We start from the raw sequence: 26,768 nt of genomic DNA, 5'->3' as shown, positions 1-26,768 counted from the left end.
AAGTTGGATTTGGCGCTTAGAACATTAAAAAGACGCTGTGCTGTGGGTCCCCATATGATCAGCAAACAAATGCTGACAAACCTACCATACGAACGATGGTGAGCCCTTCTGGACATATTTAATCGCGTCTGGAGCTCAGGAGAGACGTCCGTAACGTGGGAGACGGCATGGGTGATGCCAGTGCTCAAGTCTCGAAAGGTTCCTGAGAACCTCGCCTCATATCGGCCAGTATCGCTAACATCATGAGTATCAAAGTTCATGGAAAGACTATTGTGTACGAGGTTAACTTGGTATCTTGAGCAAGGAAATAGACTGCCATCGTGTATGACCGGATTTCGCCCACGGTAGAGTGCTCAGGACAGTGTCTTGGACTTACTAAGCCACATCGAGCACTATCGCGTCGACGGAATTTCGACACTCACCACCTTTATGGATGTTGCCAAAGCATATGACTGTGTGCTTCATACTGGTTCAACAACGGACTCCAAGCCCTGATTGTCTCTGGAAATGCTCTTCGATTCCTCCATGAATTTGTTAGAGAGCGACATATTCAGGTTAAGCTGGGAAATATAATGAGCCAAAAGCGATACATTTCCCCTCGGCGTCCCACAAGGAAGTGTTATCTCCCTTGCTTTTTAACGTTGCCATGGCCACCCCTCCAGGCGCACTGAACGTAGGTTGAACGGGTGTTAAAAAGTTTATCTACGCAGATGACATCTGCATTTGGATCTCAGGTACCAGCACAAACGTTGGGCCCGCGTAGCTCAGGGTGCAATCTCCGTCATCGATCGCCACTTATGGACGCTTGGCCTATTTTTATCAGCGGAAAAATTTGCCTTCATGCTTTTCCCGGGAGTGAGGCGCAAGTCAACTAGCCAATCGCTGAATATTAGAGGCCATCCAATTCGTCGTTCAACTAATGTTCGATTCCTGGGAATCACAATCGACAGCAAGCTACTATGGCGAGGTGCAGTTGAAAGTGTTGTGGTTGCATCAGTGCAAAGAGTCAACGCACTTCGTCGCCTGGCAGGTGTACTTTGGGGAAACAATCCTATGTCTATGTTTAAACTGAAGGCTGCACTGGCAACAAGCCGCATTCTTTATCAGCTGTCGCTGATATCACCATCACTGAGCCAATTCGAGCGCTTGGAGGTATTGCATAGAAAGGGACTTCACTTGGCGATGGGAGTTCCTCAGGCGGCTTCAAACAAGAAGGTTAATAATGAAGCAGAGTCTCTTCCACTCCGCCTTTTGGCATCTGAGGCCTTGCTGATGCAGCTGTCAAGGCTGGGCGAGTCCCCCGCAGGCGCGGGGCTTCTCCGGCGGCTAAGAGCAAGAAAGCTAAGGCTAAGAACAAGGCTAAGAGCTAAGAGCAAAGCCGCCTACAAGTGTACACAGACAGGTCGCTGTGTGCACACACAGTCAGCTGCGTAGCGCCATTCTACATACCCTTCCTTGATTTGTCATGATCCGGCCGCCTGTATCGCGTATACTGTCGTCTACAACAGCAGAAAGTGCCGCCTTTACCACGGCCTTGCGAAAGCTACGCACTTACTCGTCACGTCGTGGTGATGACGGACTCAGAATCATCGTTACAATGATTACACCGTCGCCTCCCTCGCGAGAAGTTTACAAGGCAATATCTGGCACTGATCAAAGTTTTAATGAGCAAGGGATTTAACGTAAAATTTCAGTGGATCCCATCCCACGTGGGAATTGAAGGAAATGAAAAAGCTGACATTCTTGCATGTCGGTCACTTACATGTGTCCCAAAAGTAAGAGCGCTAAATATGTTTCAGTATCCTAAGAATGCAATCCGCAATCGCACTGGGGTGATCCACCACGCTCCAAACCCAGCCTGTGTGACCCATGGACTTACTCGGGAAGAAGCAACGCTGTTGTACCGCATCCGAACCGACTCCGCGTCCACCCCGGCTTGGTTATTCAAGACTGGACGATGCACTTCCCCGTTGTGTGCGTTGTGTGGTGAGATCGCCGAAATCGAACATTTGGATACGCCCACATTTTGACACAGAAAGTAAATCGATGGTCGACAGCCTGCAAATGAATGGTCTTTCGCATAGAACCTTTGAAGAAGTCGTTTTCCCCGGAGGGCCTGCGGCAATCAGGAAAAGGGCACAACGACTGCTGATTGCCTTCATGCGAGACACGAGGCTCTTCCGACACTCACACAGTGAGATTCATAAGAGGCTCATGCGGAACAATTGTGGGCCATAAATACCAGGCTAACCCCGCCTGCTGCAACATGACCACCACCACCGCCGCTACAAAGTTTTGGCGGCAGGTGTCGAAAGCGCGCGCCAACGGAATGCAGCCAATGATCGTTGCGACGGGTGTAACCGCAGCAGCGGCGTCGCGAAATGCGACGGCACGGATGAACCTCCTCGAGTTTCCGTGTCGGGGTCGACACAGTGCGCTGGCGCAATCGCTCAGTCGCGACGGCGGAACACGCGTGTGCGTCTGATTTTGCGTAGCGAGGCCGGTCACTACCGACCCAGACTCGGAGAACGCTTGATAGGGAAATCGCGTTGGGATGTATATCCTGGCCGCGTGGAGTGGAAGCACGCCTTCTCGACCGTCGTTGGTGAACATACTGAGACTTTCTTTGCCTATGCTTTCCCAGGTTTGGCCTGGCTGCCTGGTTTTTGGGTCGGTCGCTATCTCGCCGAATATATTTGTAGATATTTATGCAAAGATTATATGGAAGAACCCGCGAATCGGCTTGTATGCTGACCAAGTGTGTCCACCTCTATTTCGCGTATAATGAAAAAAAGAAAGGACTACCTTAATATATAAAATTTGAGCATAACATGTCGGCTAAAAGGGATCACTAAGAACACCGATGTGGTAATGGAAGGGAGAATTAAATCTAACGGGTTATTATATTTGCTTTCTTTTATTTATCCACTCCGTATGTGCCACTGTGTGCTTGCCAATTCTTGACCAATTGGCCTGTCGCATCCACCAATTCGTACATAATTTTTTAACATATAATGTCGGGACGCAGATATTTCTTAAGCACACCGGTCGGTTTATAAAATCGCGAATTATATTTCACCGAGTTCTTTTCGATTTACATTGCTTTCTTTGATTTAACCGTTCTGTATGCGCCACTTGGTCTGTGTTCGTTTTTGGCCAATCCTCCAGAATGAGTGAACAGAATCCATAAAGGTTGCTTGATACGCGTCGTACTTTTCTGTGCACACACCTGCCATCACCATGGCTTCCTCGACAAAGAGAGAGAGAGGAAAGGCAGGGTTAACTAGATGCGATTGTCCAGTTTGCTACCGTACACACTGGCGTGGGGAATATAGGGGTTGGAGAGAGGGCAAAGCATCATGCATCGCGTTTGTCCCTGTGACATCGCTATAGAAGTATATGCACCACACTGTGCATTCGCCTGATCTGATGCTTTCATTTCAACATGTTTAGTGAGTAAATATAGCTGAAGTTATTTTTGTCTTTAGTGCCTCTTGTCCCTTATCTCTATATCGATAAACATTTCAGGTTCCACACCGGATCCATTTCTATCGAAGATTACACTTCAAGTGCGCGTGACTGGTTAGCCTAGAGGGGAGTGGATGCAACTAATCTAATGGCGCACCTGTTATCAGCGCCGTACTAATCATGCGCAATATTCGCGTACAATGAAGAATCCGAAATACAGACTCCGACACACCTGTACACCTAATCGGCTCAATGGAGGAGCTGTCCTTGGAGGAGTTAGATCGAAAAATTGCTTGTTCAGATAAGGCATTTTACTGTTTAGATGACTTAGATAAAATTTCAATTACTCAACGATATAGAAACTTCATAAGAGTGGGCTTTGCTAATTGATTGCCTCAGACGTCGCCTTGGCTATCTCAGTTGGGCTGATCGGATTGTTTTCCTTCGTTTGTTGTTAGGGAGGCTACACAGGCAGCCCTATTAAATTATGCAAAAATCACGTGGTCAGTAATGCTGTAGCGTTTCAGATTCATATGAATCGCACCCTGTTCTTTTCGTCTTCTTTCAAGGGCAATGCGTCCGCGCAGGCATATTTTACTTGCGTAACTCCCTTCACACGACGAAATGCATGCCCCGTACATCCTGAAACTTTCAGTCTTCACTGAAATACAGTGCACTAACCTGATTTGCATAGATGGGAACAACGGGATTGCTTTTCCTGCTCAACCAGCTCTCAACCAGTTAGATAGAAAACCGTTCACCTTAAACAAGATCTTGGGACCATGGCCTCGTATATCGCAGCTACAAAAGGCCACAAAAGCGCTGCTGCGATAATTGAAAGATACAGGATTGAGTCAGCGTCTGTAATCCGGACTGAGTGACTGAACGATATCCCCGGTGGACTTTCTCTTCTCTCTTTAATCTTTCCGTCCCCGTTTCCCTTTCCCCAGTGTAGGGTAGCCAATCGGGCTCAGTCCTGGTTAACCTCCCTACCTTTCATTTATCATTTGCTCTCTCTCTCTTTTCCTGCTCCTCCCTTAGACTCGTAATTTTCTATTTTCTTTATTGCGATGGCAATTATACGGACCCTCCAAACGCATTCCTGCCGTGAGGCGGCAGCGTCTTGCTCGGCTGCAACTGCGCACGTGGCGGCTGCGCGCGGGCGCGCGGCCGTATCTTGTGAGCGATCAGGGTTGAGGGCAGAGTCTACACGCGTCGGCGGCTCGGAGCATTGCGCGCGCTGTGTGTCCTCCGCACTCACTTTGCGTTCAAGCGATAGCCAGCACGAACGTCACTTCGCTCCCTGCTGCCGCGTTTCCTTACCCCAGCGTCTCGACAGCGAGCGTCCGCGGCCATCGAGTGAGATGTGTTCATGTTTGCTGTGCGCGCTGACACCATGCCCGTTAATTTAGCTAAAAAGCCAGTGTTTACAAGTTGATACGACGGATCAAAGTACTATCCTTACTTCGTATGGCTGTCTGCTAATTTGCTATAGATATCGATGCTTTTCCTTTCGGGCGAAACAGCGACATTTTTTAAATGAAATGTACTATCCTGTAGGAACGAGCTGGAGCGGACTTGCGATTTCCACTCTTGATTGGTCAACCTCCACTTCGCCATCACTGACGCCACACGGGTTTAGTGTGAGGTAGTGAAACAGTTCTTGGGAGATCGCGCGCGTGCGTGGCGCGTACGGCGTACGAAGGTATCGATATCGTGTGTGTGGCAAGGCTCATCGACGACGTCGGATTATACATCTACGACGGCACGTACACGCAGCCATGCAAGACGCCGGCTCTCCGGTGAAACGGCGCGCGCGCTATAAATAGGCGTGCGTACAACCGCTCGCGACGATGACGACGTAAATATTTAAAGGCGGCGGGTGAGCGAAAACCGTGGAGAACGCTTGCGCAGGGGTTTCACAGACGTGTACAGCGCTGATGTAAGGTTCGCTTCTATACCGCTTCTGCATTTCAGTAAATATTTTTGTCGCTGATCGCTTCCCTTCTTCAAGCGTACGACATTTTACTAACAAGGCCTGCGATAAACGTTGGCTATATTCTTTCTATACTTGAAAATGCAGTGCGAAAACTACAGCACACGTAAATGGAGACACGAGTGACGGGCGTGTGAGTGAGTGAGTGAGTGAGTGAGTGAGTGAGTGAGTGAGTGAGTGAGTGAGTGAGTGAGTGAGTGAGTGAGTGAGTGAGTGAGTGAGTGAGTGAGTGAGTGAGTGAGTGAGTGAGTGAGTGAGTGAGTGAGTGAGTGAGTGAGTGAGTGAGTGAGTGAGTGAGTGAGTGAGTGATGCAAATAGCTGCTGTTGACAGCTAAGTAAAGGAAGGCATAAGGTGCAATGACAGCGGTCTTGTACGGTAATTAATTACTGTATTGAAAGTTATGTCCCTCCCCCCAAAAGTACAAAAGGAGAGTGCGCACCCGTGGATTAATCGAGAGAGAATCCATCCCAAGCGCAGGATTAAAAGGCTCAGAAAAAGATACAAAACTCATTCTCCAGTGTTTGCTGAGCCTAAAAAAGTGCTTTTCAGTGAATAGGAAACAGCCAGGCGGAACTTTTAAGCACTAATTTTTCTGAATTTATTAAGCCTGACCCGGATAAGTTCTGGCGCCATTTAAGCGAAAGAAAAGAAGAGATAGATAAAATAAAAGTTAATAACAATTTTATTACAGAACCCGGAGTTATATGTAATAGTTCTAACGATTATTTCCAATGGGTTTTCCAGATAAGTGTGCGCTTACTAGAAGGTTTTCTGACTGAAAGTACGATCTATCGATAACACATGAGGATGTCACGGCCACGCTACTTAATTTAGGCGCTAAAAATTCTGTAGATCCGGATGGAATTCCCAATACCTTTCTAAAGCGTTACGTACAACAGTTAACAAAGCCCTTAACTAAAATCTTTAACCTCTAGTTCTTCTGGCGAGGTTCCGGCCGACTGGCTTAAGTTTAGAGTTGTTCCCATACTATAAAAAAATCGTTTACTAGTCTCGAACTACAGGCCTGTCTCTATTATTACTAGTTCCTGCTGTAAATTGCTTGAAAACGTGTTCGCCAAATACATAAACAATTGTTTGTCGCACAAGGCAGCACTGTCATACCACCAACATGGTTTTCGTAAAGGCGTGTCCACAGTCAAACAGCTTGTCACAACTGTGCGTGATTTCTCGCGTATATTGGATCTGGCGAGTCAGGTGGACGTATAGTGTTTCTAGACATATACATGCTAGACATATACATGTAAGTCACATATAGTACATGCTTGCACGTATGTTAGAGCTTGGCCTATGTGGCCGAACACTGCGGTGGATATGAAATTTATTAAGGAAAAGAAAAATATCAATGGAAACAATTGAAGGAGAGAGTAATTATCACATCATCACGCAGGGCTTTCCGCATGGCAGTGTTCTCAGTCCGTTTTGATTCAACTCTGTCATGACAGCCTTAAAACCAAAACTACCGTCTAGCCGGCAGTGCTCACTGTACGCAGATGACATCTGCATGTGGGCCTCTGGATCTTAAATACAAGACATTCAAACAACACTGCAAGTGGGTCTTTATATTATGGATATCTTTTTAAACGAAAGAAGCATGAGTCTGTCTTACGCAAAGACAGCCTACTTCCTTTCACTAGCCGACAGCTGAATAATTTCAAACTCACGCTTGAAGGGCAAATTTTGATATTTGTGAAGGCGCATAAATTTGTCGGCGTTATTCTTGACCTCCAGTTGTCACGGGCATCACATATCCGCGCAGTTGAAAAGCCGACCAATACTCTAATAAACGTACTTCGCCGACTCGCTGGAACAGCACGGGGAGGAGGGGGGCGGGAGGAGTCTCTTCACTATTACAAGTTCATAACGCATTCATAAAACAAAAAAAAATTGTTTATTCGGCACCTATTCTCCATGGTTTATCGCAAACCTTGAGGAAAAAGCTCTAGGACATTGGTCCAGACGGGCTTCGGCACTCAAGGCCTTAAGGGCTTTGTTGAAGTTTTTAAGGACATGCGATTTGTGCGACCGCCTTTGAACATTGTAGCGCGTAGTTCCGCGTTACTGCGTGAATTTTCTTTTTTTTCAATTTTTTTCCTCTTCTTCTTCTTTCTATTCCCTTTACCCCTTTCCCCAGCACAGGGTAGCCAGCCGGTACTTACACTGGCTAACCTCCCTGTCTTTCCTCTCCTTTGTCTCCTCCTCCTTGAGGAAGGTCCTCAACGTTTACTGGCAAGGGGACTGAGAGTGTGTTATGGGGTCCCGCAGGCTACGTCGAGATCTCTAGTATTCGCTGAAGCTCGTCACCTACCTTTTTCAGTCATACGAACGGTTGAAACATGCCGACATGTCTATCGCATCTTAACTCAATACGAGATGCATTCATTAAACCTCGTACTTAGCAAGCGAAACAAAAGCAAAATTCACGATGCTGTTCAAGAACATAAAGCATTGTTACCAAGCTTTGATTTATGCAAAATGGATTTTAGTTACCCTCCTTGGATATTAACAAGTCCTAAAGTAGAATTGTCGGTCGATGGGGTTATAGATAAAAGAGACATGTTCATGGTAGCCGCACAGCAACTGCCACTATTCAATATTTACTCATTATATCCGCAATACATCCAGGTGTATACAGACGGTTCGTATCATAAAAATTTCCTCTCCTTTAGCATTCGTCATTCTACATTTGACGCTAGAGCAAACATTTAAATAATCCCGAAATATACATCTTCCACCTTGGCAGAACTGTTTGCAATCCTGTGTGCTTTGCGTTTCGTAACATCAACAAGAAATTCGTAAAAATGGGTTATTTTTAGCCACTCACGAGGCGCCCTCGCATTGCTACAAAGCAATAAGGAAAATTCTTTGAACATTTTGCTATTGTATGAGACGCTCAAGAGAGAGAGAAGAATATGGGAAGGCAGGGATGTCAACCAGTCAAGAGTCTGGTTGGCATGAGACCCTCAAAGAAAACACCAAAGTAGGCGCAATGAATCACGCAACTGCATTTCAGTGGATGCGAGGAGACTGCAGTATTCCTGATAACACAACACCGGACACAGCTGCGAATCGGACGCACAGTAACGCAGAGGCAATTAATCTTCCACTTTAGCGCAACAAAATCCGTCTGCTGCTGAGACAGATATCCTGCCGCCTCAGCAAAACTGCCTGGTTTGATCAGCAATCTAAGAACTCGGAGTTACACTTTATAGACCCACGTATAAACCTGCCACTTTCGTCAAATCTGAGAGAAAAAAAAAATTTCCCAACATTAGTGCACCATCTGCGGTTTGGTACTGCATTTGCGCGACACTCTTTATACAGGATAAAACGAGCCTCCAGTTCGCAGTGTTGTGTGGCCATCCAGGCGAAGACGTGCATCACCTCCTCCTCGAGTGCACAAAATATGATTCACCGCGAAGAGTACTGCACAAAAGTGAAAAATGGGCGAGTTGGCATGGAAGCATGGCTCAATTCAGAGCGCTAACTACTGGGACACAAGCTAAGGTACAAGAAAAGGCAGGACACGGTATTGCAAGCAATCTTGTTGCTTTTATATACAAGATCATTCACACGAAAAGATACTTGGTGTATAGCAAACAGCGGGCCTTCAGAAAAGGGCACTTCCTGTTTTGAAAAAAAAAGGGCTTTCGAAGACAGACATTTTGGGAAAATATTAAATTTCAGTTTATCCTAATAAAGATAAATGTGTTATATAAATGTTTTTCTGTGTTCAAAATTGGTTTGTATGGTGATCGTGCTTTTTACGCTACGTGTTCTCAGTTTTGCAGTGTAAATAATTCTGTTCTGTATTTTGCCTTTTCAATATATTTGATTTATATATGCGTATGTGTGCTGAACTTATGCAGAAAACTTTGCGATTTATGTACTGTTGCAATTAGTTGTATTCATCTGATATTCTACTGAGTGCCATATTGTGTGACATTATTCGTTCTTTTTGTGCATATTTGTTTTCTTTGCTAAGTGACAAGGAGTAGCCGGTGCCGCCATAAAGGCGTCAACCTCTTCTATTCATCATTTCAATTTGAAAAAAAAAGGGGGGGGGGGAGAGATAAAGTGCACCACGTACTACACTCACCTAGTTGGTACTTCGTGCGAGAAAGGAACTGTTAGCGTGATTCCGACAGATATCAAGCTCTTAATTACGGGAGTAAAGCCGAAGAAAACCAACGAAACGCGTACTACGAGGTTTACAAATGGCAGCCGTCAAAAATTCAAAGTGCCGAGCAGCATAACCATGTTTATTTTCCCTTCCTTTTCCTTTAGCGCAGCGCAGCAGGCTATAGAGATTTACATCGAACAGCGACCCCGGTCCCCAACCTCTCTGTGTCTTCTCAAATTAACTATCATATAAAGTCTTGCGTATATCTTATCTTGCCCCAGCCTGTTCCATCTTATCCTCTGATATCCTATCCGCACCCAGTACACACAAAATCGTGAAACAGGGGCGCGGTATCCACTGGCGATCACTTTCGCGAGATTTCGCGAGACTCGGCGCGAAACACGGACGAACGACAGCGCTCTCCGCACTGTCCGGAGATCGCGAGCTTTTTCGCAGCGCCGGAAACGCTGTCCGCCTCCGGTGCCGAGTCGAGCGAAAATCTCGCGAAAGTGATCGCCCGAGGATATACCGTGCCGGAGTTTAGCTTCAGCGCTCGTTCCAGCTCGTTCGCGTTCTCGTACGTCGGAGGCTCGCGCACCGTGGCTCGAGTTCCTGGCGAGAATCGCGGGCCCGCTTGGCCCGCCGCTTCGATTCGGCCGCGATCGATTCGCGAAGCCGCTACAGAAAATAACGCTCCGTCTCGGCGAGGTCACCAGCAAGCAGCAGCAGCAGCAGTAGTGCGGACGCACGGACGAATGTTTACGACACGCATAGCGACGCGACACACAAAGGCGTGCACGCGGCGCACAGCTGGTGCGGCTTGCGACGCGGGGCAGTCGATGTTGCGACAGAAACGACACGGAGCGCACTTTTGAATTCATCGAGGATCCCCCCGCTATGCCAGCGGGACACCCACCGTTGTAACAACGTTTCATTTCTCTTTCCTTTGCAGGTGCGTAAACAAAAAGGAACTATTGCCTGGAGGTTTTGTGTGCGTTTTATGCAACAGAATTTTGATAACTCGACGGAAACATATACGTGGCACAATTATACTGCTTGAGGTAGATTATTCTACGAGGTGGGCGTTATTTACGCGAGAAATCGAAATGCATAATCGACGAATTAGCGAAATGTAGCCAAAAGGAGAACAAAGTTAGAGCAGGAGCCAACGTTTCGACGAGTGGACTTGTCTTCTTCAAGGCTACATATGCTTTTCTCGCCGCAGTATATTTAGGTGGGGTTTTTCTAAAGGGGAGAAGGCGTAAGGTGGGTGGTTGCGACAACGAGCGAATGTGTGTTAGCGGCGAGGGTGTCGAATTGAGAGTAAAGGAGTGCTGTGCACAAGGCCAGTGACACGGCCGTCTGTCAATCACGGCCGTGTGTCAGCCGTCGTGTCAAGGGCGTGCACAGCAGCCCTCTATTACCTTTTTCGCCGGTGGTCGTGGCGAAACGGGTGCTGCTGTGCACGCCGTTGACACGCCGGCTGAGATATCTCGACTCCTCTGGGTACTGTACAGGTCAGTATAGAATTATTCCGCTGCTTTTACTATATCTTTGAGATTGCTGATGATATTATCCTGCTTATCTTTCAACGCACACATCTTGGTTTGTCCTATGCCAAGTTTCCTTCTCACTGATTTAAGGCTGCTTCCATTTTTTACGGCTTCTTCGGCCTTTCTCACGTTATAGTTTCGAATATCACTTATTTTTGCCTTGTTGATCAGTTTTGACATTTCTGCGAATTCTATCTTATCTCTTCAGTTGGACACTTTCATTCTCTGTTGTTTCTTTATTAGGTCCTTAGTTACTTGGGAGAGATTGCCTACTGATTGCCTTGGTGCCTTGCCTCCCACTTAAATTGCTGCCTCTGAAGTCAGCCTAGTTACGGTTTCATTCATTACCTCTATGTCATCTTCATCTCTCTGTTCTAAGGCTGCATATTTGTTTGCTAGTAGAAGGTATCGCAAACTATCAGAAGTAAACAACAACAAAAGTTTGCGACAAAATTCAAAATCAAATGGTCAATACAAGTATTGCTTTCGGATTCGCCGCGGAAGCCTCCATTATACAAACTGCGATTTTTTGTTTGTAGTCTCTCTCTCTCTCTTTCTCTCATTTAGTGTTATTGAGTTTGGTCTTGTAGCAGTTAAGTCTTTTACGCCAAAATGTGTGATGTTTTACTCGCAGCATGTCTTTTACATGTGTCTACGCACTGTTAAGAACGGCCAGCTGCAGTGCAAGTTTTGCCGGCCAGTTGCGACAGTGGCCGCAACTTTCCTGGAGCGCCGCCGCCAACCTCTAGCCACGGCGGGACTAAGTCGACTTTGTGTCGGGAACAATGCGCGCATCCTCCACTCTCCGTCGCTTCAGCTAGGATGCGTTTGACGAAGCAGGCTTTGTGCTGAAACCGCCACCGTTACGCTCTAGCCTCGTCGCCGTTGTGACTGAATGAGTTCGATGGGCCAACTATTGTTACCGAACCCACCAACGCGGACCTGATCTGCTATGGGCGGGGGAGTTGCCGCGGGAACGTCGTCAGAGACCTCTTCCCACGCGCCGACCAAGACGCAAGACAATGGCTACCCGAGCGCACTACGAGGGTGCACTCCGAGTTCTACGAAATTCCTGTGATGTCGGTTTCGGACCGAGAACCTGTGCGTGTGTGCGTGTGTGTGTGTGTGTGTGTGTGTGTGTGTGTGTGTGTGTGTGTGTGTGTGTGTGTGTGTGTGTGTGTGTGTGTGTGTGTGTGTGTGTGTGTGTGTGTGTGTGTGTGTGTGTGTGTGTGTGTGTGTGTGTGTAAACCGTGCCGCGGAGAGGCGGCGTGTTTACAATGACTGGACGAACGTTTCCGCCACCTCGGAATCGGGGGAGGACCGAGTGTTTATAAACGGCTGTTGCGCGGATGCTCGATACACTTTCTTAAGCAGTGATGTTAGACTGCGTCACTCTCTCAAGCAGTCGTGTTAGACTGACGTACTTTCTTGAGCAGTCCTGCTAGACTGATGAACTGCATGTAAATACTGTAAATGAACCCATATTCCTCGTTCTCGATGAGAAGCAGTCCTTCCCTTCCTCAACTTCCTCAGCGTGGATAAGTTGGACGACGGCATGGGCCAGCTACCTTCTAATTCATGCCCGACTTCAATCTTGTCAACGGATCACGAGCGATGAGATTGAGCATCCCAATCCTAACAGCACACAGAACCTACTGCAGCTTTTCTTCTTTTTCTTCAGCTTTTTGTATGCTTCGCATAACCATTAATTAAGCGTTATCGGAAAGGTAGTCATACAGCAGCCATTCTTTCTCTGAAAACGTGTTTGTAGCCAGGCTCTTTACAATTGCAGATCGCGTGGTTAAAAGTAATCTTTTGTCTCTGATAGTGAGCAGTCTTTTTTTGCGCTAGTCTGCACAGGTTAGTGTACAAACGCAGCAGTAGTTTTGTGGCTTTGTACATTGCAGACTGGCACGAGGCCACGGCATCAGGAACGTCCCTTCTATGAAAGGCATGTCATCTAATTTCCCTAAAGACTCTCGAAGGACAAGCCTCTGACCACCGTATGATGGGCAGCCACACAGGAAGTGTTTTAAGGTTCCTTCTATGCCACAAGTGTAAAAATTAACACTGGTATAAGAAGGACTGTCGTCGAAGCCAACGTTTCAACAATGGGATTCGTCCTCGTCAGGGCACTGTCCAATGACGCCACGCAATGGTTCTGCACTATGCTTCGGTTCGTGTAACGATTCAAAGGGGGCCAACTACGGCGGCGTTTGACAAAATGAGCGAAACAGTGAATTATGTCCTTAATAGGCTGCTTTTACAGAAATAGGGGGCTCAACGTACACTAAAAGTAACATCAGCAGTACTTTCAGTAGTTCTATTACTCCCGACAATCATCAGATGGCTATGGCAATGACATTTATGATGATATTACGCCCGTAAGCCACTGCGAACCCATTGTGGTATCCATGCGCCACCGACGCCTTTCCGCAGGCCGACGGAAAGACGCCTCGGCTACCGTATACATCCGGCATTCTCACTATTGGTCGGATGTGTGTTGTGTATTTGGGTTTCTTGTATTTGCGCGCTGTCGTTGCGCTCTTTTCCTTGTCTCCTTTGCTCACCTGATCCGAATCGGTGGGATACTGCATTCCTTCCACGGGCAGACGTCGTATGCCTTACGGTGACTACTGCCAGTGCTTCTGGTGACTGTTGATCGACCGATTGACTGTCACTCGACCATCCATGACAAGCAACAATACTACTGGACTTTGTATGTAACTAGGAAGGCGGTGTCAGATTACGCCCAGCGCTGACGTATCAAGAGTGAGGCTTGCAACGCTTCCAGGAATGAGGCTATGCAAAGAAACGAGATATCGATGGACGCATTCGCGCAAACACGTTAACCGATGCCTGTCGCGCAACAAGTGAGGCATTGTGGCGGACGCTGTGACTGAAATGTGAAAATAAATTAGAACATGAACGACAACAATTAGGTTTCGTGCTTTGTGTGTGCGCGCGTGTGTGTGCGTGCGATTTATATACCACTTCCGGAAATGTGGCATTTGGTTGTTCGTCAGCGCTTCGTCCTGTGGTCCTTTTCAGTGTCCTTGTTGGGCTATTAAAGTATGCTGTGTTTAACAGCTACACGAAAGTTCACTGCTCGTAGAGCTAGGCTAATCGTTCTCATTTCATTGAATGAATGAATGAATGAATGAATGAATGAATGAATGAATGAATGAATGAATGAATGAATGAATTTCACTTTAGTTTGATTCAGATGTGGTCTGATTTCAGCTTTAGCATGATTATGAAGTACCGAAACATTTGGCCTGCGTTCGATATGCGTGTGGGAACCGCACACGACGACAGCGACTATACAAAAGGTGTCACGACGCCGTAATCAGACGATCAGTGACGCAGACGTCAGCAGACGTCAGCAGTGCGTGGCGTTTGCTGTGGAATCTGAGAAGGCTACCCCCGCCAACCACAGCGCCGGCGTCTATGTCTGTTATGTCTGCACTCTCCTCTCTCCCGTTTCTCACGATACTCCGCGTGGATAGACCGCACTGCGCTGCCCGCCTGTACAGCCCTAAAGAGCATGCGCGTACTAGCATTCGCCCACGCGCGCGCACACACACACGCACAGCCACCGCGGTTGTCTCAGTTGCTATGGGGTTCTGCTGCAGAACACGAGAGTGAGGGTTCGACTCCTCACCGCGGCGGCCGCCTTTGAATGAGGGCGTAATGCAAATAGCCACTCGAAGGCCGGAATATAAAAATTTACCTTATAAGCGCCAAAATAAAGACATCCTTTAGAATATTCAAATACATATAATAGTACCTTGTTGAAGTGTTGAATAGTGAAGTAGTCGACACCGGAAAATATCTTCGCTATAACCGTAGTTCACCATTTTACCTACTACGATAAAGTTTATTCTAAGCACAGCAGGCTGATTCACGTTCAAGAGAGCGCGAACTTTCTCTTTATTGAAACGCAGATTCACAGGCAGCTAACGTTACACGTATAGAGGCTGCCACTCTTTCCCTGATACTATATGGTATGTTGATCACCCTGATAAGAATTGAAGGCAACCTATGCACGCACGAATTGTTGTAGGCAGTGAACCAGTGTGATCAAATCATGGTGAGTACGATCATTGTTTACTGAGTCATCGGCATGAAATCAGTCTTTCGTGTTACTTTTTTTCTTTTCGATTGCTTTCATTTTTCTTTGGTGGCACAGCGATTCACGTGGTTAGGGATATAGAAAAGCAGTGTACTTCCCTATGCCCGCAACACACACACACACACACACACACACACACACACGCGCGCGCATATATATATATATATATATATATATATATATATATATATATATATATATATATACGTTTCTTCAATATGGCCGTGTTCCCTATACCAGTGAAAATATAATTCTATACATGGACGCCTATGGGAGTTTAATGATGACCGGCGGTTCTCTTTCCTACAGCCGTTAGGCCACAATGTGAGGATTCACTATAACGAGGCCGGTTCACTGCACTTGCTTTTGTCATAGCGTTACAACTCTTGTCGTAGGACGTTGCGCAAAATTTTCATATCTCGCGATGTTTCCGTTTACTGGTTAAGCACAAAAAGCAAATATATCCATTTAGACAAGTGCTAACGGCGCTGATACATGGAAAAATACTGTTTGAATCAGCCACTATAATTTTGTAATGTTCTTTACAAAATCCTATCTTGCAACGTAGGTGGCGCGGTGCCGTGATCAAATGTGGAAACTATATGGTCCGAGATATTAGAAACAGAGCCTCCGAGATGCAACATTACAGCGTAGTTATGCACTTTTCTTGGAGATGGCAGCACCAATCCATTTAGACTTCGAAATACGAAATTCGAACGAAGTGCCAGCTGGCACGTTTCACGCGTGCTTCTCGCGAGCTTTCTGAACATGTTCAACACGTTCGCCGCGGCGTGAGTAATGCACACTGTAAACAGGTAAATTCCCGCATCATAATTTTCTCCTATGACGACGGTAACGCTAAAATATTTAACAGTCCATTAAACCTCATGAAAACTGAAAGAGCGGCTGTCGGCGTGCGTTCAAACGTGGCAAAAGGCCTAGGAATAGCGGAGGCGCACAGGGGCACCGGCATGCTCACCTCATTAGAGGGTCTGGACCGGTCTGGTCGAGTCTTCTAACAGGGATCTCCGGGCAAGCAGCAGTCAAGAACTATTATCAGTACAGTATGAACAGTTCATCAAGGCAGCAGGTACACCAAATTACGGCGACGACAAGCAGCGGAACATCGAGCATCCACGACGCTTCTATGCTGCATATATCGATCGCGAGCGAACGTCAGCGTCGACGTGCTGGTTCACGTAATCACGGCGCAAAACTGGGCTCACTCTCACGACGAATGTGTTGCGCGTGGGTGTCGTAATGCGTGTGGAAGGTTCGGTTCGCCGTTGACGACTTCGCTGCACTATCACACACCGGTCATACATTGAATCCCGTAGGTGCCGGCATCAAAATGAGCGCTACAAGTGACATCCGTTTCTTGTAGATGGCACCACGTATTCATCTTAGATGAAGGCGGTGCGGCCGTGTATTTACGATTTCGAAGTGCGCTTTCTTTATTTTTGCTTTCAAATAAGAGTCAATGCGTGCGCTCGATGTTCATGACCTTTATATTCTTCGTCGCGGCTGCAGTAATAAGTTTTATCAATAGGGAATTAAGAGAACCTCTTGCAGCTGCGGGACGAGGGTTGTTAGGCAGTAACCATACGCGGGAAAGTATAGCCGAGGTCTCCTCGATAAAGTTCTAGTTCCACTCACCGCTCTTTGGCTGTGGGACAGGAACTGAAGGCAACGCTTTCGTTTTTTATTGTGAAGGAGGAGGAAAACAAGTAAGGAAAGGTATGGAGGTCAAACATACTCACGTCCGATTTGCTACCCCACAAGGGGAAAGAAGGGGTTTACGGGATTAAAAAAAATAGAACTTAAGAGGAAGCCTTAGCTCGGGCCCAACTCCGACGCGGCCTATTCAAATACATGGGAAACGCAAAAAACGTTTTTCCGAGATAACCCCTGGACCAATTTTAATGAAATTTGTTGCATTTGAGAGAGAAAGTTAAGTTCTAGTGACTGTTCGAAGCGGAATATCTATTTAGGGCATGAAGTTTGTTGCAGGAATATTGAAAAATGCGGAAGTTTGAAAAAAAGAAATAGAAGCACGAAGTTTACAAACTCATAGCTCTGCATCAAGAAAAAGATATCGTGGTTCTGTGAACGGCATCCATTACAGCACTGAAAGCGCACAAATTAGATCTGTCATTTTACATCTTACGTGAATTTTTTACGTTGTTTACAGGTGTTGTGCAAAAGCTGTATTTCCATATTACAAAATTTTTTCAGATTGTGTAACATATCAATTTTGTCCGTTTTAGATGTTCTATTAGATGCAATTCACAGATTTGTATTATCATTTTGTGTTGCTGTGTTACAGAGTTGTAAACTTGATAGTTTAGTTTTTTTGAATATTTTTGATTTTTGCCAGTTTTTAATAAAACACTTTACGACCTAAATAAAAAAATTCGAAACCAACAGTCACTAGATTTTAAGTTTTTCTTTTAAATGCAACAAACCTCATCAAATTCGGTGCAGTGGCTGCAGAGAAAAACGAATTCTCCTTTTACATGTATTTGGATAGGGGCACCCGAGCTAAAGCTTCCTCTAAAGTGGTATCTTTAGCTCGGATGCTTCTATCTAAATACACATGAAAGGAGAATTCGTTTCTCTCGGCAACAACTGCACCAAATCTTGCGAGGCTTGTTGAATTCAAAAGAAAAACTTGAAATCTAGTGACTGTAGGTATCGAATTTTTCATTTAGATCGTCAATTTGTTAAAAAAAGGTTGTCAAAAATTTGTTTCAGTATACGAAGCTATCAAGTTTACAGCTCTGTAACTGAGCAATGACAAATGATATGACAATTCTATTAATTGCTTCTAATAGTACGTCTAAAGTGGACAAAATTGATATGTAACACATGAATCTCAAAAAAAATTTGTAATACGGAAATGCAGCTTTTGCAGAACCCTTGTACACAACGTAACATATTCACGTAAGCTATATTGACATATCGAATTGTCCGCTTTTAATGATCTGATGGATGCTGTTTACAGAACAACGATACCTGTTCTGGATGCAGAGCTATTAACTTGTAAACATCGTGCATCTATTTTCTTTTTCAAACTTTAAATTTTTTGACAATCTTTTTAACAAAATTCAGGCCCTAAATCGAAATTCGGCTTCCATGAGTCCCTAGAATTTAACCTTCTCTCTTACATGCAACAAATTTCATTAAAATCGGTCCAGGGGTTACGTCAGAAAAACGTTTTTGCGCTTTACATGTATTTGAATAGGCCGCGTTGGGGTTGCGCCTGAGCTAAAGCTTCCTCTTAATATCGGTAGTGACAAAGATTGAAGTTAACGCTGCGGACCTGTTCACTGTACTGTGTCAGGCTATTTTGGTGATCAGGGGATGGAAGGGCGCACACTTAGCCGGGAACGGGGAACAAGGGGGAGAGGGGGCTGTGAAGGCCGCGTACTATCGCAGGAATTTCGAAGGGGGGGGGGGGTGCACGTGTCCGTTGTGCCACCCACTTGACTACGCCACTGGGTGCCGCAGACGCGTATGTATATATGCTATGAGGAGACGCTACGAGTTTGGTGGACATTTGCGGGGCACCTGGGGAAGGGGGGGGGGGGGGAGGTCATTCTGTAAGTGCCCACCTAGTGGACTGTCCATTTCAGCCGCCGCTGATTGGCTGGAGGCGTACCGGCGCCTCCAGACCAGCCTACCAGCCCTTCAGCAGCAGCAGCCCCCCCCCCCCCCGTTTTTTTTTTTTTCTAGTGGTAGGTAAAACGAGCGTGACGATTGATATAGGTACCGATGATGGCATCAGGAGTTTTTGTTGAATGCTTCAACAGCAAATTGGCGGGAATGATAGCCATAAAGCGCTACTGCATCAAAAGGAACACCCACCACGATGGACAATGACCGCGGACTCCTCCGCGACGAGGCAAGAGGATTATCAAGAGGTTATCTTCGGCGAAAAAGGTTTTCTGGTGCTCCATAGTCTGGCGACTTTCGTTCCTTGTAAGAAGACCAGAAAAGCATGCAGGAGCGGTAGCAGGAACGATAGCAGCTGTAAAAACATCTCTTTTGAGGGGATGGCCTCAATTCCTGCGAGGACATGGGGTAAAAATATCGCCGCGCTCTTCTGTTCACAGCAGGGAGTCCAAACCGGCCTCCCAGATGTAAAAGAGCAGCGTGCGATACGAGGTGCCATAGAGCCACATGTGCAGGGCCGGTATTTTGTAGCGATGCCTTTTCCGATTCTATGCCTTTTCAGGCTTTTCGCGCTTGGCCACTGGTCAGAGCGACGGTCTGCCCACATTATCAACCCGATCAGGCGGCCATGTGTGGTGGATGATAAGAATAGCATAGAATAAGGCATAAGGCACCGCTACAATATAGCGGCCCAGGGTCATTTTAGTCTTGTGTTCGGTCCTTGGCTTCGGTGGCATGGTGAAGTCTAATATATGCTGTAGCAGGAAAAGTCCGCAGTAAGTATAACATGCATTCAGGCTTATCGTTCTGAGGGCAAATGGTACAGCTGAGGATCGATTTGAGGCATTCATTAGCCCTGTTTAACAAAAGAGCCTTGCTGTCTACCACGTTTGGCAGCGTTTGGGTCGTCTGATGATGCAAAGAACAATCACAGCACGTAATGTAGCCACAAGACTAGATGAGCAGGGCAGCGGGCTGGCACAGAGGTCTAGGAGCGTACACCGCTTTCAATCTCGGTGAAAAGAAGTCGGACAAATGTCTAAAGGAACCTTGCGTTGGCGTTTTGGGACATTGAAAGAGCTTAGGTGAAGACTGACATTTTAATTGCACACCCGTATACCTTTCGTAAATCTTTTTGTGAATGAAATGCAAATTGAGTAGCAAACGTATGCTAAATGTTTCGGAAATAGATTTAGGGACGAGTCAGCAGCATAAGCAATATGTGTAGGCGCTTTAATGCTTGGAAACAGAAGTGGAATTGACTTGTATAGCACTCAGTATACTCCTCCAAGAAAATTCTGCGGGTCTTTGTCCAGAATTTGCAGAACACTGTACAGGAGCTTGTTGAGCTAGGTGGTACCTTAGATTACCAGTCGTGCCAATTACGAGCGCGTGTTTGGTTTTATCTCCGTCAGCTTTCGACCTTTGTAGACTTAGAAAAAGCATAAATGTTCATGGGAAAATTGCTGAGCTCAAGAGCCAAGATGACACCGCCACATGCGCTTGTTGTCAGAACATCGCCGCGAAACAGTGCAGGTCCAAATTGTACCACGTGGTTATCACTTTCACTGCATCGCCCATCGTGGTCGAAAAGTGAGGACACTATTCCGTCTAGCTTTTTGTTTCAAGCGGGAAAAAATAAAAATAAAAGGAAAGGAAACCGGGGACTTGTAACTGTTAAACAGCACGAAGAGTCGTTGGCGCGCGGCCCATCTTATCGATCAATGCGGCTCTCGCAGTGGCGCTGCAGACAAAACGGCCTCGAAAACACTGTCACGTACCGGCGCAGAGGGCGGATTTGTTTTTCCGCCCGACCACGTATTTTCCTGTCGTTCATATGTATGTCTTCTCGTGCGCAAAAGGAAATGCAGAAGGCTTTCGGAACAAGCGGTTATTCTAAACGGGTTTTCTTTTCATTTGTCATTTCAGATCGGCGCGGGAGGATATTGATTCTATCATATATAGCGAAAGCTCAACGCTGGAACAGGGGTAACTTTCGTGGCGGAACGGTGTCTGTGCAGATATAGTGCAGGATGTGAAGTACACTCGAGCGTTGCCATAGTATTATCCAACGCTGTGGTTTATCAGCCGCTGTGGGTATTGATTGCTGAATACGAGGTCGCGATTTCAATCACGGCTACGGTGGCACCATCCTGATGAAGGCGGAATAAATAAATGCTTGTGTGGTTCAAAATTTTATCTGCAGCCTTCCTCGATTACGGCGTCTCGTGGTCCCCGTGTTGCTGTAGTATGTTGGACCTCTTCACTCAAACCAAATCACTAAAGGAACGGGTGCGTGAATCTCAGAATTAGGCAGCTGAAGCTGACAAGTTCAGGTTAACGTGGGTGTTCTCCTTAGAACTGTAAGAATTCACTCTTTTCATTTTGCCACAGAAAACAAACCGGCTCCCTAGAATGCATCCCGTGACCTGCAGTTGCATTTCCGAGCAAGTTTTTAAAGCAACATACGCTATTCATTGCCTCGCTAAGACGTATAGTGGCCTGGAGGATAAGATGTCTAGATGCGACCATATTATAGAGAACTAGAATCCACAACATACATTTTAAAACATCATACCCATGGGCGCCGCCACATTTGGACATGCGCTAGCGCCTGCCACTGAGGATCTTCTGATTGGCGTTTGCTCGCTTGTTTACAAGGGCCACGGCGGCCGCAGTCACGGGGCTCAGACAACCGCTGTTTCCGCAACCATAGTGAGTAGTGAGTCGGTAGAGGACATATGACTTTGGCCAAATGTGCATCCGCCTCACGCCCCTTTTCATCTCCGTAGTAAGATAGCGCCAGACAACGCAAGGGACCAAACGAAGAACGACACGTACACAGGGCGCTGTTTACGTGTCATTCTTCTTCGTCTGGTTCCTTGAGTTCTATAGCGCTGTTTTACTACGGATATGAAGCAACTAGCCCAAAAATACGTATTGACCCCCTTTTCAATTTTCCGGTCTTGTAGGTTCGCGGTGGAGAGCCGAGTGCGACATCCGCGCCAGATTTGTTAACGGCGCGTTTTTTACGTGCTGGCGGGTACTCCTCAATAATCATTAAACATTTCTTGTCTCTCCGGAGCAAGTGAGTAAGTAACAACTATATGAATTGAAGTTGTGCGGGGTAAGGGAGGCTAGGCTTCGTGGGCTGCCTGGCTGTAGTTCCCCATGACGTCTTCAGCTCGTGTCAGGACCTGTGTCTCGATGTCTCGGTCGGTGCTGGAGAGAAAGGACTCCCATCGTTCCTTCCATTGTTCCATTACTGGGACTCAGTACTAGTACTGACGCACACTTCTACTCATCTCGACTCAACCTCTCACATATGCGGACTCATCTGAACTAAATAGGACTCAGAGCAAAAGAACAGTAACAGCTGGGAAGAAGAGGGACTTCGTGAGTTTGTTCAAGGGGGATTCAGGACATCTGGACATCGCCCTGGATCCGCGAATGCTGGTCTCGTCATTATTGCGACGAATGCTTTGATCCCAACCCACGACTACGACAACACGTATTGTCACTATCAACAGGTTCTGGCGAAAGGGTGCAATATATTTCTATGTTTGTGCGTGGTCGGGTGCAAGGGAGAAGTTGTGATGATGCACGATGTTAAGTGTACTAATCGCATGTCTGAACAATATTTCAATGGCATGCTGAACGGTTTTTACGTAGCGATGTACATGCATGTTGACGTCATACATCTCGTTTAGTAGATACAACTCCTTCAATCACATGTCTTGACTAAGACATTGGGGAAGCAGGGCTACGGGATCACATGGACTGAGTCTCGCACGTATTCTCGTGGGCTCGAAATATAAGTAGAATAATGTGATTCACTCTTACTCACTCAGGCTCACACACGCACCCATTACTGGGACTCAATACTATTACATAGGCACACTTCTGCGCGTCTCAACGGAAGCTCTCACTTATGGGGACTCATCTGGATTAACTAGGACTCAGATTAACGACCCTGGGAGCTGTCCTCGACTCACTCAAGTTCACGCCCCACTCGGACTCACTACAGCGCTAACTCAGTATCACGGGTCTTAATATCAGTAAGCCGGCTCACGTGAGTTCGCCGACCTCTGGTGACCATGGTGTTGTACGTGCAACGAAGACTCCGCAACCATTGCACACACAAACCGTGTGTGTGCGTGGGTGGGCCATGGCCACTTCACTTTTTTAGAAGATTCAATGTGCGTGAGGACGCTGTATGGTTCCTATACTAAGCACGCAGCATGCGACACGCTCTACCGTGCTTAATATTTACGAGCGTGGGCCCTTCTTTACGATTATAGGAGTCCTCTTCACCTTTCGACCGAAACACGTTCCCCTACTCCCCTTCCCTTAATCCAGTCCGCTTTATTGTTGCCTTTTGCTTCTGGCCTATGCAGGTGTATTGCAAGAGGTAAAAGAAGGCAATGCAAAAGAAAGAAGGAAAAGCAAAAGAAGGAAACGCTTTTATCGTCGGTGCTTATCGCTTAGCAGGTGCTGTCGGCTGTATGCAGTAGTTTCGCTGGGCGCTGAAGCCGAACGCATTTCATTAGCACCTCCCCACGGCACCCCTTTTAAGTGCGTTTGCCGCTATCAAAGCATAAGAGGCCTGCCATGCGTGTGAAGCGTAGCACGTTGGTGGCGAGGCATACAGAGGAAAAAAATATGTGGATCCCACGCATTGTAGGAATCGTTGTAAGCGAAGGTTTCTGTGCTGTTTGCGTTGATTAACGGTAATTGGCAGGTGTTCATTCCTGTATATATCATAATCGTCACCCAGTATCTGGAGTAGCATCGTCACCCAGTATCTGGAGTAGAGTTAACCTGGACAGCCAGGTTAACATCTCCAGCATATCGTTAAAGATTGTTTCTCTCTCGTAATTGGCACTGCATGATGTTGAAGGCGAATGTTTTTCTTCAGCGCTTAGTGCAATACAAGAGTGGTGAGTCGATGCTAACGTTATCTTGCGTGCACCACTTGTATTTATCTGCGTAGTGCACAGAACACGTAGCGAAACGTGTTCACTGGAGGCGTTGTTGTGCGCCATTGTTCATAGCCTGCGATAAGGTTAGCACTGTCATTGCCTCCCACGGCGCATCGCATCGTGGCACTAGCGTTAAAGTTTATTTAAATTATCGGGCTTCATTTGCTAAACCCACAATCTGATTAGAATAAACACGGTAAGGAAGGACTCCGGATTAATATTGACCATCTAGAATTACTTAACGTGCAGCTAAATCCAAGTACGCGAGCGTTTTTGCATTACGTCCCTGTTGAAATGTGATTGCCGTTGTCGCTATTGAACCTGTATTGTGACGACGCGACAGAAAAGTTCAAACGAGTTTCTCACGTCGCCTTTCCTCTTTGTCGCGCTCCTGCCATGTATAAATATACACGCTGGGAACTAACCCCCTGACGTGGCAGCGGCGAGCAGCGGCAGCAGCAGTAGTAATAAAAAAGTAATACCCCAGTCAAGCGGGCAAGTTAAGTGCACTTACGGGGACTGCACTTCGGGACCTTGAGTGACACTTTAGGCAATGTGGTGCTAAACGGGAAAACAGAGCGCACTCGCACTAAAAAAATGGCGACAGTCTAAAACCATGTTTTTTGAAGATGTAGATTAAAATAAAAGAAACTTCTAAAAAACGATTGCTTTAGTTGTATTTTAAATTTAAAAAACAATCGTAATCTATCTTTACTCAACAAAAAACGAAAGTATTTTTATCATAAGAGTGTTGCAAGTTAAGGACGACCAAGCCATTAGTCTTGGCCGTCGTGTTCTATAGGCCAATCGAGAACAAGATGGTGGCGTGCGACGAGGCGGCATTTGATTTTGCTAGCACATAATATCAGCGAGTCATGCTCTGATTATTTTGTTAAAAGCTCTTCAACAGCTAGAATTAACTTAAGTGTCCTTTTACTATGTATTACATTTTGTACCGTTGAAACCGCTGGCGGCGAGGCTACATACTCGACCAGCAAAGTGCGTTCTGTGAACGCACTCCTACCGGAGTGCACTCATCTGAGAGTAAACTCAGCTTGCGACGTTAAATTTCGGAAAGTGCACTTAAAACCGAGTGCACTCTCCGTAAGTACACTTAACGTGCCCGCTTGACAGGGGTATAAGTATGTAGAGTAAGCAAGTAAATTAAGCAAGTAAAGTAAGTAACCAAGTAAGTAACCAAGTAAGTAAGCAAGTAAAGTAAGTAAGCAAGTAAGTAAAAGTGAGTAGTAGTAAAAAAAAATTATGGGGTTTTACGTGCCAAAACCACTTTCTGATTATGAGGCACGCCGTAGTAGAGCACTCCGGAAATTTCGACCACCTGGGGATCTTTAACGTGCACCTAAATCTAAGCACACGGGTGTTTTCGAATTTCGCCTCCATCGAAATGCGGCCGCCATGGCCAGGATTCGATCCCGCGACCTCGTGCTCAGCAGCCTAACACCATAGCCACTGAGCAACCACGGCGGGTTTAGCAGTAGCAGTAGTAGTAGAAGTAGTAGTATCAGTAGTAGTAGTAGTAAGAAGAAGAAGAAGAAAATTAAGACGAAGAGGCTAAAGGCGTTACAAAAACCTGACATAGGCCTATTCTCCCGTAAAAAAAGCATTCACGACTAATTATACACTTTACAGCAAAAGTTACAGCACCATATTACATAGCAAAAGTACAACATTGCAAGTAGTGTAAAAGAATGACGATAAGTCAACATTAATCACTTAGTGAACAGGGGCCATATAACGTAAAACTATTCCAATATGTTTTTATTCCAATCTCATGACGTCAAATTTGCGTAACGGCCGACGCAAGCATTGGGCGGTCACTCGCAGGGTTGTCTGCACAAACCAATCAAGCGCTCTTCTCGTTCATAGGGTGTCCTTTTTGCTTGCTTGAAAAACGAATAACATTGCCTACACTGAGCGGCTTGTCTTTTCTAATTGGCTCACAAGAGGCGAGGAGCACGCTCAAGTGGAGAGGGATTCGATAGGGCCGAGCCACTGCACTGACAATCGATAAGCAGATGAAGAGAGTGGTGACGACGTCTGCGATTGGTCCGCTTTCCCTTACTTGGCTTGCGGTGGCTCGTCGACAATCGCGGCGGCATGCCACGGAAGCTTAAAAATGACGCTAAAACAGATCCTCAGCAAAGAAGAGTTGACAGAACGAGGTCGTAAACGTACCGAAAGTGGTTGAAAACGTTACACGGCCACGCAAAAAGTTTTATTACACGGAAATAAACCCATGCTCGTTGACAGGTACGAGTAGCCAGTGCCTGAGTGATCGGCAGCAGCCATCTTTTATTCCTTTCGGAACGGGGCAGCCTGCGGCTATTCAGAAGAAAATTCAGTTTTGTTCGGCATATTAATGCATCTTTATCGCGTACACGTCACTTTGACGCCGTGAGTTCTTGCGGTTTTTGGACGTCGCGTGAGAGGCAGGAAAAGTGGGTGCAGCCAGAAAACTTTTGACCAGTAGCCGAAGGCTAATGGCGAAGAGGCGTCGAATCAGAAATGACTATTTTTCTTTTGTCCGGTCAAATCATGCATATTCCGTGCGTACACGTTATATCAGATGGGAGCTATCGCAATTTTCGTGACGTCGCGTGACAGACAGGTGAAATGGTTTAGTCCAAAAAAGTTTTTGACCAATCGTGGAGGGCTGATTACAGAATTGGAATAGAAAAGTTCGGAATAGATTTACGTTATAGTGCCCCTGATGCAGATATTTTTTCGCGAGAGGCTTGATGCTGTCGCCGTTGTTTTAGCAGCCGCCCATTATAGAATGCTACTGCATGCCGCCGC

At 46.3% G+C, this 26,768-nt stretch overlaps 2 protein-coding genes across 3 annotated transcripts in view; one reads left to right on the top strand and one right to left on the bottom strand.

The window, feature by feature from the left end:
- Nucleotides 1-16,626, bottom strand: part of LOC135908380 (major facilitator superfamily domain-containing protein 6-like) — a 37,441-nt gene extending 20,815 nt beyond the window's left edge. Inside the window, exon 1 of one of the 2 annotated variants that reach the window (XM_065440155.2) lies at nt 16,274-16,626. In XM_065440155.2, coding sequence (XP_065296227.1) covers nt 16,274-16,278 — 5 coding nt within the window. In that variant the 5' untranslated portion in view covers nt 16,279-16,626. Of the gene's footprint in view, nt 1-1,879; nt 2,300-16,273 lie in introns of those variants that run through there. The other variant, XM_065440156.2, reaches the window with a different exon arrangement.
- Nucleotides 1-26,768, top strand: part of LOC135908381 (uncharacterized) — a 397,530-nt gene that overhangs the window by 6,565 nt on the left and 364,197 nt on the right. The gene's annotated exons all lie outside the window — the stretch shown is intronic.

The sequence above is a fragment of the Dermacentor albipictus genome, chromosome 5 (genome assembly GCF_038994185.2).
Source record: "Dermacentor albipictus isolate Rhodes 1998 colony chromosome 5, USDA_Dalb.pri_finalv2, whole genome shotgun sequence".
Lineage (NCBI taxonomy): Eukaryota > Metazoa > Arthropoda > Arachnida > Ixodida > Ixodidae > Dermacentor > Dermacentor albipictus.
The sequence above is the reverse complement of the archived record's forward strand: the minus strand, read 5'-3'. Positions and strand labels throughout refer to the sequence as shown.